General features: G+C 34.1%; 1 protein-coding gene across 5 annotated transcripts in view; it reads left to right on the top strand.

Annotated features, from left to right (window-relative positions):
* CEP112 (centrosomal protein 112) overlaps window positions 1–15,490 on the top strand; it is a 174,827-nt gene that overhangs the window by 21,526 nt on the left and 137,811 nt on the right. For all 5 annotated transcript variants that reach the window (XM_072880867.1, XM_072880868.1, XM_072880869.1 and 2 more), the window contains 3 exons: window positions 1,309–1,356; window positions 1,497–1,574; window positions 15,042–15,128. In XM_072880867.1, the coding sequence (XP_072736968.1) occupies window positions 1,309–1,356; window positions 1,497–1,574; window positions 15,042–15,128 (213 nt within the window). The remainder of the gene's footprint in view (window positions 1–1,308; window positions 1,357–1,496; window positions 1,575–15,041; window positions 15,129–15,490) is intronic.

Genomic DNA, 15,490 nt, shown 5'->3' with positions numbered 1-15,490 from the left:
ACTTCTGGGTGAAATATGATGACTCTTCAACAGCGTATAGAAATCCTACATAACTTTTTAGGATAGGAAATGAATAATACTGTATCAAATTGAAATTTCAGAGGGATTAAGCCTCTCTTTCACTGATAAATTCTACACACAAATTTATTTAATAATACTGGAGAAAGTGCAAGCATTTGATATATTTGCCGTGCCTCATAGATCAATTTAATCTTTTCGGGGGGGGGAAGTCTAAATGTTGTAAGATGTGTATTGCAATCACATTTGTATTCCAAATCTCACTGCCACGTTTTACAAGATTATACCCTTGAAAGCTTTTCTTGGGCGTTATGCATTCTCTGTGATGTGATGTTTGAGCCTCGTCGTCTGAGAAAATTAAAAAGATATAGCTGTCTGATAGAGGAAGTGGGTTGTGAACAATGTTTTGTGTTCAGTTCTTAAAAATAATGATTGAAAGAGCTGCTTTAATTATACAGGACTGCTAATGAATTATTTCCTTATATTTTGTCTCTATGACTTACATATGTGGATATAGTTTCAATGCACTCAACTGTAGTTTTTCAAAAACACTAGATTAAAATCATTGTAATCTGTAAATTTATTCTAGCTTTACACTGATTTAAACGAAAGTTTATCCAATAAAGTTGGAAATCTTTTATATAAGCTATGTATTTAGCTGCCAAATTCTTTTAAAACATGCATTGATGGAATTTATATAACCATAGGGGTTTGGAAAAAAAGTGCAATTTCTGATCCATTTGCATTAGGAAACACTAAAATTTTAAAACTTGCTGAGTAGGTCATGTCCAACAAAATAATCTCTTAGGAAGACTTTCTATTTCTATAACTTGTAAAAGATGGCAGTATATTATTAGACCTTTGCATTCTGCTGAGTGCTTTTCTCAAGAATCATTGAAATGTTGTAAAGGAGAAAGAATTATGCACAGAAAAATTAATTTTGTGTGTTACTTCTAGGTTACAGTTGTGTATCTAGAGACGGTGCTGTTTTGATGATTTCAGATTAACTATGTTTTAATAGATAATCAAATTTTCTAGTGGAAAGCAGTTCTTGAACTGGTGTGTACGTCTGAAGGCACGCTTAAATCTTCAAATGTTCTATTGTTCTTTTGAGTGATATAGTTACTGTGTTAAGTATACCCTCACTGATGCAGATTACCTCTCAAAGTATGCACCCAAAGTCATCACTGCAAACTCTTTTTGAATATTTGGAGATATGTCTTACTGTTTGTAAGAAATAATAAGACATTGCTGACATTATTACTTTTTCTCGAACTTGTTCTTTTTCAGTTAGAAAATCCCAGATATTTGCGGGAAAAACCGATGCCAGTGTCTTTGGTAGGTATTTATATTCCCTCGGTATTTTATAAGGGTGAACAAACATGCTTAATATTTTTCATCTCTGATTAGGATTGATTTTACTTGGGGTTACTGCTTTGAACTTAATAAGTTGTTTTGAACTTTTTCTCACTCAATAGATGACACCCAAAATTGGCCTAGGAAAAAGTAGCACTTTTTGTGATGAACAGACACTATTTCGAATGCATGAAAAAGAGGTAAGATTCTTTTTAGTCTTTTTAGAAAAAGAAAATTGCACCCAAATTAGCAAGTTAGGGCATTTTCTTTGGAAATTGGGTATTCACAAAGCGGTTTGTTATAGCAGAAAATCTCATGTAAGAGAATTTTTGCTGAAGTGACAGGGCTTTTCATTAAATACTTAATGTATTTTCCAATTACTTGGGGAATAAAAAAGACTTTCTGAACACATTTACTGTTCCTTTGAAGGAATTTTTAGTGTAGAAGAGTTTGAATTCTAGGAATTTTCCAAACTACCTTTCAACAGAAGCAATGGAACCCTTGATTTAGTGAGGATTTTTGTTTACTTTCTATATACCTTTTAAAAATCTGCAGATCTAGACCTTATTTCTATTAGGACCTACAGTATTTCTATGTTTGCCTCATCTAGCTCCAATCCTCTTTTATCCATATGGGGTTTTGTATTATTTCTTTTGAACATTGTTAATTGGTGAGATTACTGTTAAAGCTTGCCTATCTAATTCTCTCATAGCATGTTATTTTGTTTTGAACGTGTACAAAAGTAAAGTTTTGTGGACATTTTTACCTTTTCATAGTTTAAGGAAGTTGTCTGCCTATGATATTTTTGTCATAAACTATTCAGTTTAAAACATCAGTCATGAGATAAAACTCAAATATACTATGTTTAGCACACAGATATTTCAGATTCTTCTGAAACCACGTACACTTTTTTTTTTTTGAAAGTCAGTGAATCAGTGGTCTGGTGGACCAGACTTCAGGAAAGGAAATTCAACATATATTAGGAAGATGATTACGGGGAGGAAGGGGGAACCCAAACAAACAAACAAAAAAACCAACCCCCAATACTCCTTTCCCTTTTGCCCTTTAAATTTCTGTTTTGAGCCATATCCTCTTGGAAAATTGAGGCATATGTACACAGTTCCCTAGCTATCCACAAGTACTTAAACCTACGCAGGACTCCAAATATGTAGGAGTTGGAAAGGAAGGGGCATCATCTGCAAACCATGAAATCATCCTTCCTTTTACATGGTGTGTTGTAAGGACACTTACGAATTAGAACTGTCCTTTCAAGGACGCTTCAGAAGACATCTTTAACTGAGATACAGGGGAAGGTAAATTTGGTTTGCAGATACTTCTATTGTTAATAAAGTAATGGATATGAAAGTCTGCTTTATGTTGATAGCTGGCAGTCAAATTTGATGCTTAAACAAGCAGCCTGATATGGCAGTTGCACAATACATGTGCCTTTCACTTTCTCTGCTCTGGTCTAATATGGACTGTTCTTTTGTATTGACAATATTCAAACCACCATTGCCTCAGGATGAGGCAAGGCAAGGTTTCATAAGATGTGAAAATAGACCAAAAAATAAATAAATTGAAAGCACAATGTTGTCATTTAAATAATATTTTCAAATTATGTAAATGGGAATGCATGCCAAGTAGCTACATAAAATACTCAACGAATACTTTGCTAGTTCAGTGGAAAAGTCCTCTAAACCACACAGTAGAAATCCAGTGCTTTTTGCTAATGGTACTCGACTGTGGGCTAGTTTAAACTGGGAAGGTTATAGGCAGTATTTCACAATCACCATGTGTGTGCTATTAAGTAGAAAACTTAAATGTGTTTTCATGTTATTTTGTTTGTGAAGCTCAATTAAGAATAAAGCCTTTTCATTTATAGAATGTAAACATATTAACAGAAAAATAGTGCTGTACGAAAGAGTTTTGGTAAACCTTTAACTGTTTTCAACCTCTTTGTAGTAGAATGGGAGAACATAAAATAGGATGACTGTGGTTTTTTGCTTTTAACCTTTAGACCTTTGTTCATAAACCATTCCTGCACCTGTTTTGACTCTGTAATGCTAAACACATGGCCATTTGCAATGATAACCACATCACAGATTTGTGAAAATGTGAATATCATCAGGCAGTGGTTTTTAGTCATATTTTCCCCAAATACTTCTGACATGGATTAAACCATTTGGGAAACTGTCATTACTGAAAAATCAGGGGTTCAAACGAGGAAGATGCAACGAAACAGGAATATATCAGTTTTCAGCAGTACAGCAAACCAGAACAGATGGTATGACTGGGTCATCTTGATAAATAGGAAAAAGCCTCCCTTTGAACTTCACCTTTGGTCATCCTGAGTGCCACCCAATACTCCAGGGAGCAGAGGAGGCGGGGAAAGAAAAAGTTCTTATTTGTGATTTTTTCAGAAAAACAGAACCAATACCACTGCTAAGATATGGGTTTGAAATTCTTCTGGAATTAAAAAACAAATTTAGCTATGTTAATAAAATGTGATGCTTTGTTAACCTTTCTCAAACAACTAGTTTATCTGATGTATCCTTTAAAGAAGTTCTAATGTTTCTTTAAAGAAGTTCTGTTTCCTAATTTTTCATTTTGTCAGTCTTAGGTTTTCTAAGCATTTTTCTCAATTTTCTTCTGTTTTATTTGTGTAAGCAAAGATATTTATTTATCTAGACTCAGCAAATGAAACCTAAACAAATTTGAGGCAAGAATATTGGAAATAATTTTATCTTTTTATTCTTTTTAAATTAACATCAGGAGTTAATTTATACTGAGCTATATACCAACTCTTAAATATTTTTTTTTTTTAGGTAAACTGACAAGCTCGATACTTTGTGCAATAACTGTATTATGAAGCTTCATCTATCTGGGTTAACTGAGAACATCGAGTGTTTTCAATGTTTTTGTTGACTTTATCACTGTGCTCCTGTCACTTTTCTGTTTTGATTTTTGGAAATCCAGTGATAAAGTCTTTGGACACTGGAGCACGGGTGCTTTTCCAGCTTCTTGTATACTAAAGCAGTCCGGCAGAAATGGTTGTCTTTCCTACAATCAGCTGGACTAGTAGTGCAGTGTAACTGGAGGGAGGAGTAGTTCTGGCGAAGGCAATGGGTGAATTTTCAAGAGGATACAGAATACCTGCAAGAGAATTTCCACCAATTTGTCATGTGGAATGAGGACTGAGGAAGAGAGAGTAGGTGCCCAGGGAAAAGGGGAGATGAGCTGGATAGTGAAAGATAACTTAGAGTTAACTTAGAGAATGGGGAAAAGACATCTTTTTTTTCCCCTGAAAATGCATTTTCATGGTTTGAGGACTGGAAGTAAGATGAAAAGGAAGAGAGGGTTTTTTTTAATGTATTCAAGAATTACATCTTTAAGATGCAGCCTTTTTTAAAAAGCTATTTAGAACCTTTATCTTTGTAATCTTAATTTATATTTTTCTCTTTTTTTTTAATGAATGAGCACTCCTGTTTGTTGCATGACACAAATTTTGTTTATAAAGATCATCAAGCCATGTATATAGTTTTACTGCACCAAAAGTGCTGGGCTCTAGTGATGTATTTACATTAAGATAAAATCAGCATGCTGCAGTGATGATGTTATAGTTAAGTCTTGGTCTGGCTAAAAGTGTTCTGAATTTAAGGTGTTGAAAGCAGCAGATTTACTGTGCTTCTTGCTTATCTGGCAAGAGATTATAACTTGAAATGGAGAGAGTTGCGTAAGGGCTGTGATGTAGATTTTCCCCAAAAGGGAACATATGTAGGATGTACAGGAAAGAGAACGCAGGAAGGAAAGGAAGTTGTAGAACTTGGGAGGGAGAGTGAATAACACTTGCTGGTGCTACCATAGAAAAGAGGTGGGGTTTTAGGAAAAAAAACAACCCAAAACCCCACTTGAAGATAAAAATATGTGTCCCTGCAGTTAGGAGATGGTGATCAGTGAGCGTTATCCTTTTGGTTTTGATTTCTTCCTCTTAATTGCTCTGTTCTCTGGCAAAGTATTTAAATACATGAATTAAACATTTAATGCATGCCAAATTAAAAGCAATAAATAAAACTGATATGGAGACAGTATTCTAAAAGAAGGACTCTTGTAATTAAAATAAGCTTTTACCAATCTCAAATTAACATTGTTGTGCTTTTAGCTACATCATGGATTTGATATCTTTTCCTCATTGAAAACAGATATTTTGTTCATATCTTCCAAGAATGGTAACAAAATATATCAGTATTGTTGTCTTGTGTATTATAATGAAATAAAAGTGTTTGTGTGCTCATGTGTATGTATGTCTCGAGTTTAAATGTACTTGATAGATGGATATAGATACCTATGTGTATGGAATTGGGAGAGCTGAATACAGCTAAAGGAGCCTACTTAGGCATGTCATGGGACTGGTGATCCTGTTTACGCTTTTTAAGCTCAGAGGTATTTACTGATAATAGGAGGGTGTTTTTTGATGGACTTTCTGAAAGGATTTGAGATGCAAAGACATCTGTAGGTGGGCCCAAAATTTGAATCTTACAATAACTGGAGCTTTGTGTGTTGGAATTTTTTTTTCTTGTGATCCCTCTGTTCTTTACATCCACGTCTCTTCCTTTACTGTTCCCCTTCTTCTGTTGTCCTCTTCATCCAGAACTGTCCAAGTCATCCTTCTGCTCATAAACTTCTTGCTGTTTTCCAAGGGGTAAACATTGTTTAGGGTTTTTAATTCTGGTGAATATTCTTGTTAAAATGTAGGAATGCATGTTGAATTTTGTTCATGCAAGTGTGGCCCATTAAGAAGGGGCAAGAAAATGCAAAAAAGGCAGATAAGACATAATTATTGCTTTCATCTTGATTTTCACTTTTCCGTAACTTTTTTGTTGTGACAACTTGGTTCTGAAAATACTGTTTTATTCCCCTTAAAATTATTCCAAGTGGTGTGTATTGTGACTTTGAATATTCTCTGGTTCATTTGAATTTTCTCCTTTATCCACAAACCTGATGCTTATTTCGAATGCAGTGTCTGATTTATATTGAGAATTCAGTTGTAAACTGATTCTCACCCCCAAGTTATCATTCTGAATAGTAATCTCTTAGTTCATGTTTAAAAATGCAGCAATCTTGACTTCTGTTAACATGATTCCTGGCTGATTAATGTCCTGTTCCTAAAAACATATGCAAGTTGTCCATTGTCTTCCGTGTGAGGAAATCGCATCCTGTCTTGCTTTGATAACTTCAGAATGTAATGTAATAAACCCCAAACCTTATTTTATTGCTAGACTGGTGTGAGACATACAGTGTATGTCAGGATGAGACATGTTTTCATAAACTCACTTGTGATTTATAATTCCTGATCCTAATTGGTCTGGTCATGGAGATATATATGTACATGTACAGTTATTTATTTATTTATTTTGCAATAGTTTGTGAACTATGTCTTTAATTATTGCACATATGTGCTGGAGTCATTGAGAGAGATCAAAGTGGTAGGTTAGCAATTCAAACTAGTGTTTTAACCAGTAGAATGTCCAGATGGTAGCCAAGCAGCTGGGAATTAATCTTTTGCTGCATGATTAATCTCTGCCTCAAAGTGTGTGTGTCTTTTAAAAAAACAAAACAAACAGAAGAAGAAAGTTTGATTTTTTTTTTTTTTTAACATGTATGGATCCTGGTTTTTAAGGGAGAAAAGACGTTGACTAGAAAAAGTAGGTACTATACACTTATTGCTACATGTTGCATTTGTGAAATGAAGGTAGGAGTACAGTTTTAATGACTGTTTTAGGAGATCTTGAAATGAGTGTGAAAAGTTCAGTAGCTGCTGAGATACAACATTAAAAAAAAAAGGAATAACACTGGGGAGAAAAAGTACGTGTTGTTGACTCGGTGTCTACTTTTACTCGGTGTCTCATTTACTTCACTGGACTCGGCACTATGCAGAATTATATGGAGTTTTCAAGTAGTATCTAGTATGTTGTTATACTTAGATTTTACTAACTCCCTTTGAAATCAGTATGATTTCTGCATGTTCACAAGATTCCACTGGGTTCAATTTTCAGTGCTGGCCGTTGAAGATACACTTTGTTGCATTTTCGAGCTGTCTTTTAGGAAATTGCATCTAATAAGTTATTACCATGTATAAGCTTTCACAATTTCTAACCATATTTTGAACTTTTTTGGTACTTACTGATGTCAGAGTCTCTACCGCTAGTGGCAGACATATTTGTTATGTATGGAAGTGGGACACTTGCCACACCAAATAAAGCTGTTAAGTAATACGATGTGCTGTAGTGCTAATATGCATGTTATGTTTTTTAGCTATATAAAACATGCTTTAGAGTAAAAATACCATTTCAAGTTATTACAGTTGTTGGGATACAAAGCTGTACGCTTTTCTCCCTATTCCCACCACCCCCAACTTGGAAATCTATGAAAAATACTTTGTTCTCTCTTGAAAGAGACTAATGACATTTACATATGAATAAGAACAATTGTCCGATTATTTTTTCTGTATACAGCAAATGTTTTACAGCAAACAGTATTAATGTTCAGTGTCATTTAAAAAGTCAGACTTTTCTTGACAGGGGAAAGCTGGTATGATTTGATTTAGGACAAAGCCTTTCATTTTTACTGGCTATAAAAATGGGGCGATGCCATATTAATTTTTTACTTAAGTGAATATCTAGTTTCTCTTCAAAGAGTAATCTGTAAAAATATTATAACTGGAAGTAGCAGTTGTAGTGTTTTTAAAGAGTAAAGACACAAAGAAGGTTAGATATGTGGAGAGAAGTATAAATGTTTGTTAGGTCAAATAATATAGTCCAGATCATAACCACAGACTTTTGTGGAGGGACCTTTGAATCTGGGCAAAATGCCATGTTTAGAAAGGATCTTTTTACATTCTAACTTCTGGCTTGCATGTTTCACTTGTTCGATACTGCTTTTCTTTCAGTCTGTCTCTGGTTTGTCCAGACTGTAAGCTCTTTGCAACAGAGACTTTACAAGACATTTATTTCACTTTAGGCATTGCATCAGATAAAAGTATTGAGGATATACAATACAGAATTTGGAGTGGTTAATGATCTAATGTTTCAAAATGTAGTTATAATTTTTTTTTTAATTTGGAAGATTTCTGTGTTACGCTCAGAGGATGAGCACAAACATCAGGAAAAAAGCCCAATGTTAATGTGAATCCCAGATGGAAAACCTGCTTTTATTGTGTGTCATGTTCCACTAGAAAAAATATTATTTATGACTTCCTTTAATTTATAGGATTTGTTCTTAAAGTCTGATACAGCCTTGGAAATTTCAATCAAGTAAAACCAGCTAGGTGGCAAAACTACACACCACCATTCCCTCTGCCCCTCCCGGGACATTTTTGGGAAACGTCTGCATCTGAAACAGTGAGAAACAATGACCCGTGATACTTAAAAGAATCTCTGTTGCATATCAGAAAAATTCTTTATGTCAAAGACTCAAAGTAGTCCTCCTTTATTGTATAGAATCCCATTTATCAAGGGAACCAAGCTGAACCTCAGGGAGATGCAGCAGGTACTGCTTCTGTACTGGAACTCCTCTTGAAATCTTAACCTGTGAAGAAAAGCAAACTTCTCAACAATGTATTTTATTTTTTTCTCAACAAAACCTTCATCCATATAGCTTGCTTATTTGTTTGTAAGGAATCTTGGTAGGGCTGCAAGCTTGTCTGTAGACCTACTTTGCTTTACCTTGGCACAGCTTAAACGTTCTCCTGGTTTTAGCCTTCCTGGAATTTTATGGTGAACTGTTACACATGAGGTCATCCACATCAGGTCCGTCTTGTGTTTTGTTCAAATCTTGAGACTTTTTCACCTGTTATCGCTCAGAAAGGTTTATTTTAAGTAGTTTAAGCAAACAACACAGGCTTGAGGGTCTTATTTAACTCTTCTGGAAAATAACTTTTCCTCTTGCCTGTCTTTTAGACTTTGAGTAAAGATCATTAAACTCTCCTGTACAATGTGCTCCTCGAATTTCATCTGCACTTGCATTGAAATCAAATCTGTTTGTGCTTTTAGACCTGTGGTCATATTTGATACTTTGATCATGATACGCACATTTCACTTTGCTATAGACCCAGAACATCAGTGAGTCTTCTCTCCTAATGTACTTTTCTTGTTTTAATTGTGAAGATTTTCCAGCTCTTGGTTGCCATGAGAAGGGAATATGATCACCACATTCATCAGTGTGTGAAAGATGAAGTGTATTTCTGTATGCATCTTACACATTTTACCTTTCCTGCCGCCTTTTCATACTATAATGCATTTCTCTCTTCAGCTAAAAGCACTTCAAGAATAGATATTGATCTTCAGAATTGTTTGAGCAAGTGGGTAGAAGCTGTTCATTGAATGTAAGGTGCAATATTAAGTCATATATTGTGACAAGTGTGCTGGTCACAGACATCTGAATGCAATGAAGTTGGAAGTGAACAGTATTTTTTCCACATACTGTAAACTCTGCACAAGTTTTTCAGCAGTTCAGTTTTGAAAATGGAAGATTAGTTCCAATATGATTACATTTTATATTTATTGTAGAAATTTCTGTTCAAATAAATTGTTATACAGTATGAATTTGTTTCCTTTTTTCACGCCAGTGATTTTTCTTTTGGATATTTAGGTGGTTATTCTGACTCTTAAATAGCTCTAAATGTTAAAGGTATTAATATACCTCAAAGCTAATCTTAAAAATGTTTGACGGTACAATAGAAGATACAGAAATAACACAATGAAAAAAGATAGCTTGTTAATTATGATGTGAGATACACTATTCCAAATTACTTTTGTCTGAAGTCAGCATGTCTTTATGTGTAATAAATTTTGAATGTTTTGCAAGTACAGTATTGCCTGCCTATATAGTTTAAAACACTGTATAAATTATCAAAATTTATTTTCTTAACCCTGGATGTGAAAATTGAGTAAACATGATTCGGTAGAAAGTTCTAGCTGTTTGTTGTTTTTGTAGGTTTGGGGTTTTTGTATGTTTTTTTTCTTAAGAAACCTTTTTCTTCTATGAAAATATCAAAGCTTTGTATTGTGCACCGATTTCTTTTAGCAGCTGCATAACACCAAGACAAAAAAGTTTTGTCGTATATTGTAAGATATACAAGTCATTGTTCTACATTGTTAGTCCTTACTTTGAAGTTCTCATTTATTGTTTACATCCTTCTCCCCCTTCCTCACTTCCTCCCTCCCTCCCCCATATATTCATAGACTTGGAAAAAAATCTGGCAAGCAAACAAGTACTGTTTTGTCAAATATCCAAAAAAAAAAAAAATCTCTGATGGATGTTAAACCTTCACGATGCCACCTCTGGCCTGAGGGTGATCCCTGTAATGAAGACAAGTGAACAGTGATCAGTAGTTCAAAGCTATCTCTGATTATTATTGTTAGTCTACTTATTGATTTACTTTCAAATCAGGTATTTAAATATTTCTACAAATTTTTGTAAATGGTGATAAGATGGATGTTTGTCTTCTATCATGGAAAAACTGAGATACCACCTTTTTTTTTTGCCAAAGCTTTGACAGTTGCAGATTAGACTATCGGTTTAAGTTTGACAGTTGTTATTTAAATTTTCATAGCACCTAACCTGTGCTATGAAAATATAGGACAGTGATATGACGAAACCCCATTTTCAGGTGACTATTTGCTGGGTTTGGTGGTGATTTTTTTGTGTGTGTGTTTTTTTTTTTTTTTTTTTTTTTAAATTAGGAAGAAAGTGTGACTAGGCACATAAAAGCAGTTCTGTTGATACCACCCTCCATGGCTTTAAATAACAGGGACAGCACAGATGTTTGACATCAGTGATGTTTACATGGCCTTAGGGTTTAATTGCCTCATACTCTTTGTAAGGAGAATAAACAATGACAGAAATCCAAAGGAATGATGTTCAGGCAACAGCAGTGGCTGCATTTCATACATAGTTGCAAACTTTTCAACTATAGCTCAATATCTACACTTGCTTTTTTTTTTTTTTTTGTCTGAATGCTAACATGCCATAAATTTTGTGTTCTCTATTGCCTCTTAACTGGTAATAAAAGGTATTAAAACTGATGAGCATGAGCGCAGTTAATTGCTCCTAACAAGGTGAATGACTCTTCTAAGTTGTTTTTATCTGTTTTCTCTAAAACTTATGAAGGTCTTCGATACTGTTGTAGGTTATTTTGTTTCTCCATATGTGTTTAATAGATAAAGTAAAGCGTTATTCCACAGGAAGTTGAAACTAACTTAGCAAATGAGGTTTGACGTGTGCTAACTACAGGTATACGGTTGACTCAGTTTGGTATGGTTTTAATTTGAAAGATATTCCTTTATTGAAATTAGTATTTAATAACATATTTAAACTTTGAAATGGAAGGAGAGAAGTTTCACTCCCAGTTGTGAAGTGATGAGCCCATTTGCTTCAACCCAAGCCTTAATGAGATCACTTTTTAAAATGTGTTTACATGACTCAATTTTTTTTTATCTACATATGCAGTGAGATTGGAAGCCTGCCTTACACAAAGGGTGGGTCAAAAAGCCGAGTTATAAATGAAACCAGTACTCCAAGCTTTGCTAGAAGACACTGTTTTGTTGTCCTTATGCTTTCTGGCTGTTCCAGCAGTTTTCCACAGAAGAAATTGTAAGTGTAGGATTTTTAAAGCAATATATTTTTATTTTTACAGCAAATTCTCAAATTAACACTTCCAGAAGTTGTGAGGAAGATACATGTGTGTCTTGGAACTATGGAGCATTATAAAATTTAAATGTTGTTGGAGATTTTTTAGTTTAGTTTATTTTTTACCAGTTACTCATTACAAATACAGCTTTCCTCTTAAGACTAGCTGAAAACTCCATGTGCCCATCAACTATTGAATTGCAAACACTTTAATATGGGGCTCCTCACATTTATTTATGTAGTAGGTCCTGAAGGGACAAAATCATGTAAGTTGTGGACGAAGCAGACAAGGCAGGAAAATGTCTGGGGTGCTGAAACTTCAGAATTTCATTACGTTTATAGAAGTTGAGGACCTTGAGTGCTTTTGAGGGTATCACCTTTTCAGTCCTCAACTGATGAGGAGTTGTTGGTCTTTGGGATTTTTTAAGTAAGAGGTTTTTTTGGTGTTTTTTTGTTTTTTTTTTTTAGTATTCAAAGAAAACTAATTTATTTTGTTACTACAGTGCTTGCCTTCATTAAGAGCTGACTTCTGTATCTTGGACAGACACATTTTTCAAATATTTGTTGTTTGGTTGCAACTAGCTCTCCTGAGATGAAGCTGCCAATCCTTTTTGGAAAGTAGTCCCAAAATCTGTGAAATTTTAAGGACATCTGTTCTACTGGAAGTAGTGCAATGAATTAATGAACTAAAACTGATGCGAACTAGTGCAAGTGCAAGAATGGTGTTAAGTGGAAGATTAATGACAAGAAGTGGGAGCCAACTTCAAGTACAGGGATCTCTGCCGTCAACCTGTGGGAAAAGAGCCATGTGGCTGAGAACAATCGCCATCACTTGAAAATATATATGTCCATAGTTAATACAAGACAAATTTTAGAGTTTGATTTATTTTTATGTTCTTTCAACCTAGAGAATAATAAAACATGGACCAGATCTCAGCTGATGCAAACCGCCAAGGATTCATTTACATCAGCCAAGACATTCTCACTTTATTAATGAGTTTTAAATGTAATGTGTTTGTGTGGATTTAATAGCTATGTGAGTGCAATAGCTATACATCAGTAATTCATAAGCTTTTAATGTAATTCAAGTAGATCGGAATCTCTTTCATGTTTAGTTTCTAGTATTTGTGTTTTTACAAGACCTTCATATTTATTTATGGAATGTTCACAAACTGTCTATCTGGAAGCGGATTACTGTGCTCTTTTTTTGAAATCAACACTTATTTATCACCTGGTACTAAGATTTTCTTCTATAATGTCACTTTGTTGGAGGGATATATGCATATATTTCTTTTTATATATACATATGCGTATCTTTCATGACTAGCACATGCATTTTTATCCTGATGCTTATTTTTGGATGATAAAAGACATGGCTGACAGCTGAGAATACTATCTGTTTTCTTTGGATTAATTGTCAATCTAACTTTTTTCCCCTGGTAATTTGCATAAGACTATGTACCTATTTAGTCTTGGGAGATAGGTAGCCTCTTTATATGCAGTGTAATAAGCAGGCGTATACTTTGGGTATCAGTGGATGTGGAGTCCAGAAATCAAAAGAATTTGCTGCTTTTGCTTCTTCTGTTTTCAGTTCTTGAGGAGTCTTCTATATTTACTGCACAGCATTTTGCATTTTGGAGTTGACTTGGATTTTTGTAGCTCACGTTTTCAAGTCACAATAAACAAATATATTACACAAAGTAATCATATAAAAGAAATGAATAATTTGCAGTGTGTTTATTGTTTGTATATGTTAGATAAAGATTAATACTTGAATAGCTACTTTTGATAAGTCAAAGGAATAAAAATAAAGGCAGAATGAATAATGCTGCTTGGTTCCTTTAGAGTTTGTCAGTGGAGAGTATTAGAAGTCAGGTTCTTAGCTGAGCGAAGCAAAAATTTGAGAACCGAAAATAGCTGTATGGTGATGGGAGTCCAGTGTCCAGCTCCAAGGCGGGTGGACCTCAGCACCACGGGCTCTTAGAATATCCAAAAGGCAAATACAAATTTTTCTGTTGGCAACAGTCTGCTTACAGATGTCTTCGAGATAGACAGATGTTGGTCCTCACACTCCAATGATTTTGGTCTGCCCTTTCTAAAGCAAGGGGAGTCGCTGGGATCTGTCACTCTGGGGAAGGTGTTTCTGTCCACTTTGCTTTCCAAACAGTAGAAATTATTAAATGTAGAAGTGGAATAGCCTGAATCTGAACTTGAGGTGTCATTTTTGTTTTTTAGAAAACTCTGAGAAATGCAAAATACCTATCATATTTGCACAGTCTTGAAGACAATCTTTAATGGCATAGTGAAAACATGCAAGAGATTTAAAAATACTTTAAAGATGAAAACTTAGACTATAAGTGAGGAGTGGCAATGTGTTATTGTGTCGGAGGGGTTCAAATACACTGCTTTGAACAAACACAAGCAGAAACAGGAAATGTATTTTAGCAATCAAATTCAGCAGTAATATCCTTAATCCCATTATAAGTAACCTTTAAAAGGAAATGTGTTTATAATGTGAAATCTATGAATAATAGAAAACAAACAAAAATAAACATGCATCTGGGCTAAAGGACATTCTTTGTATAAATGTAACACCTGCCTAAAGAATAAAAGCAAGTTTACCCTACTTGGTATATTAACAGACATATTAAAAGTTTGGTTCTTAAGTGTTTATTTAAATAAAGGATGATAGCTTTTTCTGGGCAGTAGCAGTTGTTTTTATTGCCAACTAAAACATCTTGCAAATTAATTTTCTAAATAAATATTTTAGGTTGAGATCTTTTGTCACAGTTTTCTCAAACAAATATGAAAATCCTGAGAAACTGAATATAGATTTTTTTTCATAGCAATTATTTGTTAGTGACTTCCCATTGCCTTCTCAAAGACATAAATGAATAATTTAAAAGTTATGCAAAGGTCATTAGTGTAATTTATTCTTTATTTTAATTAAGTTCTATATCTGTTCTATTTTGCTTTTAAAGCTGGACATGAAAATGAAAATAGCAGAAGGTAAATTTCATGAAGAAAAACTTAAATTACAGCAGAAGCATGATACTGATGTTCAAAAGGTAAGAAGTGTTTGTATTTTTTTCCAAAGACCGTATATAAAACAAAATAATAGAGAATCTGATTATAACAATTTGCAGTTGTACTTTAACTTCTTCACAATTGCAATTAATGTTCCTTTAAAGTAAGATTGTAGGTAACAGTTTGCATAAGCTGATAGGAATGCAGAGTATTCTGTGATAACATAAACTTAGGAAGGGAAAAACGGTTGCAGAAAGCAGATGAAAATACAAGGTGATCTGTTTGTTTGAACAAGACAACCTATTCTACCAGCCTAACAGCTTCTGTGGATTCATATGCTGATGAAATCATAAACTCATGATTTTTCTTTTAGTGGGAAAGCACTTGCATTATAGAAAAATGT

Source organism: Ciconia boyciana, chromosome 16 (genome assembly GCF_034638445.1).
Source record: "Ciconia boyciana chromosome 16, ASM3463844v1, whole genome shotgun sequence".
Lineage (NCBI taxonomy): Eukaryota > Metazoa > Chordata > Aves > Ciconiiformes > Ciconiidae > Ciconia > Ciconia boyciana.
Note: the sequence above shows the minus strand (reverse complement) of the source record. Positions and strands in the feature narration are given on the sequence as shown.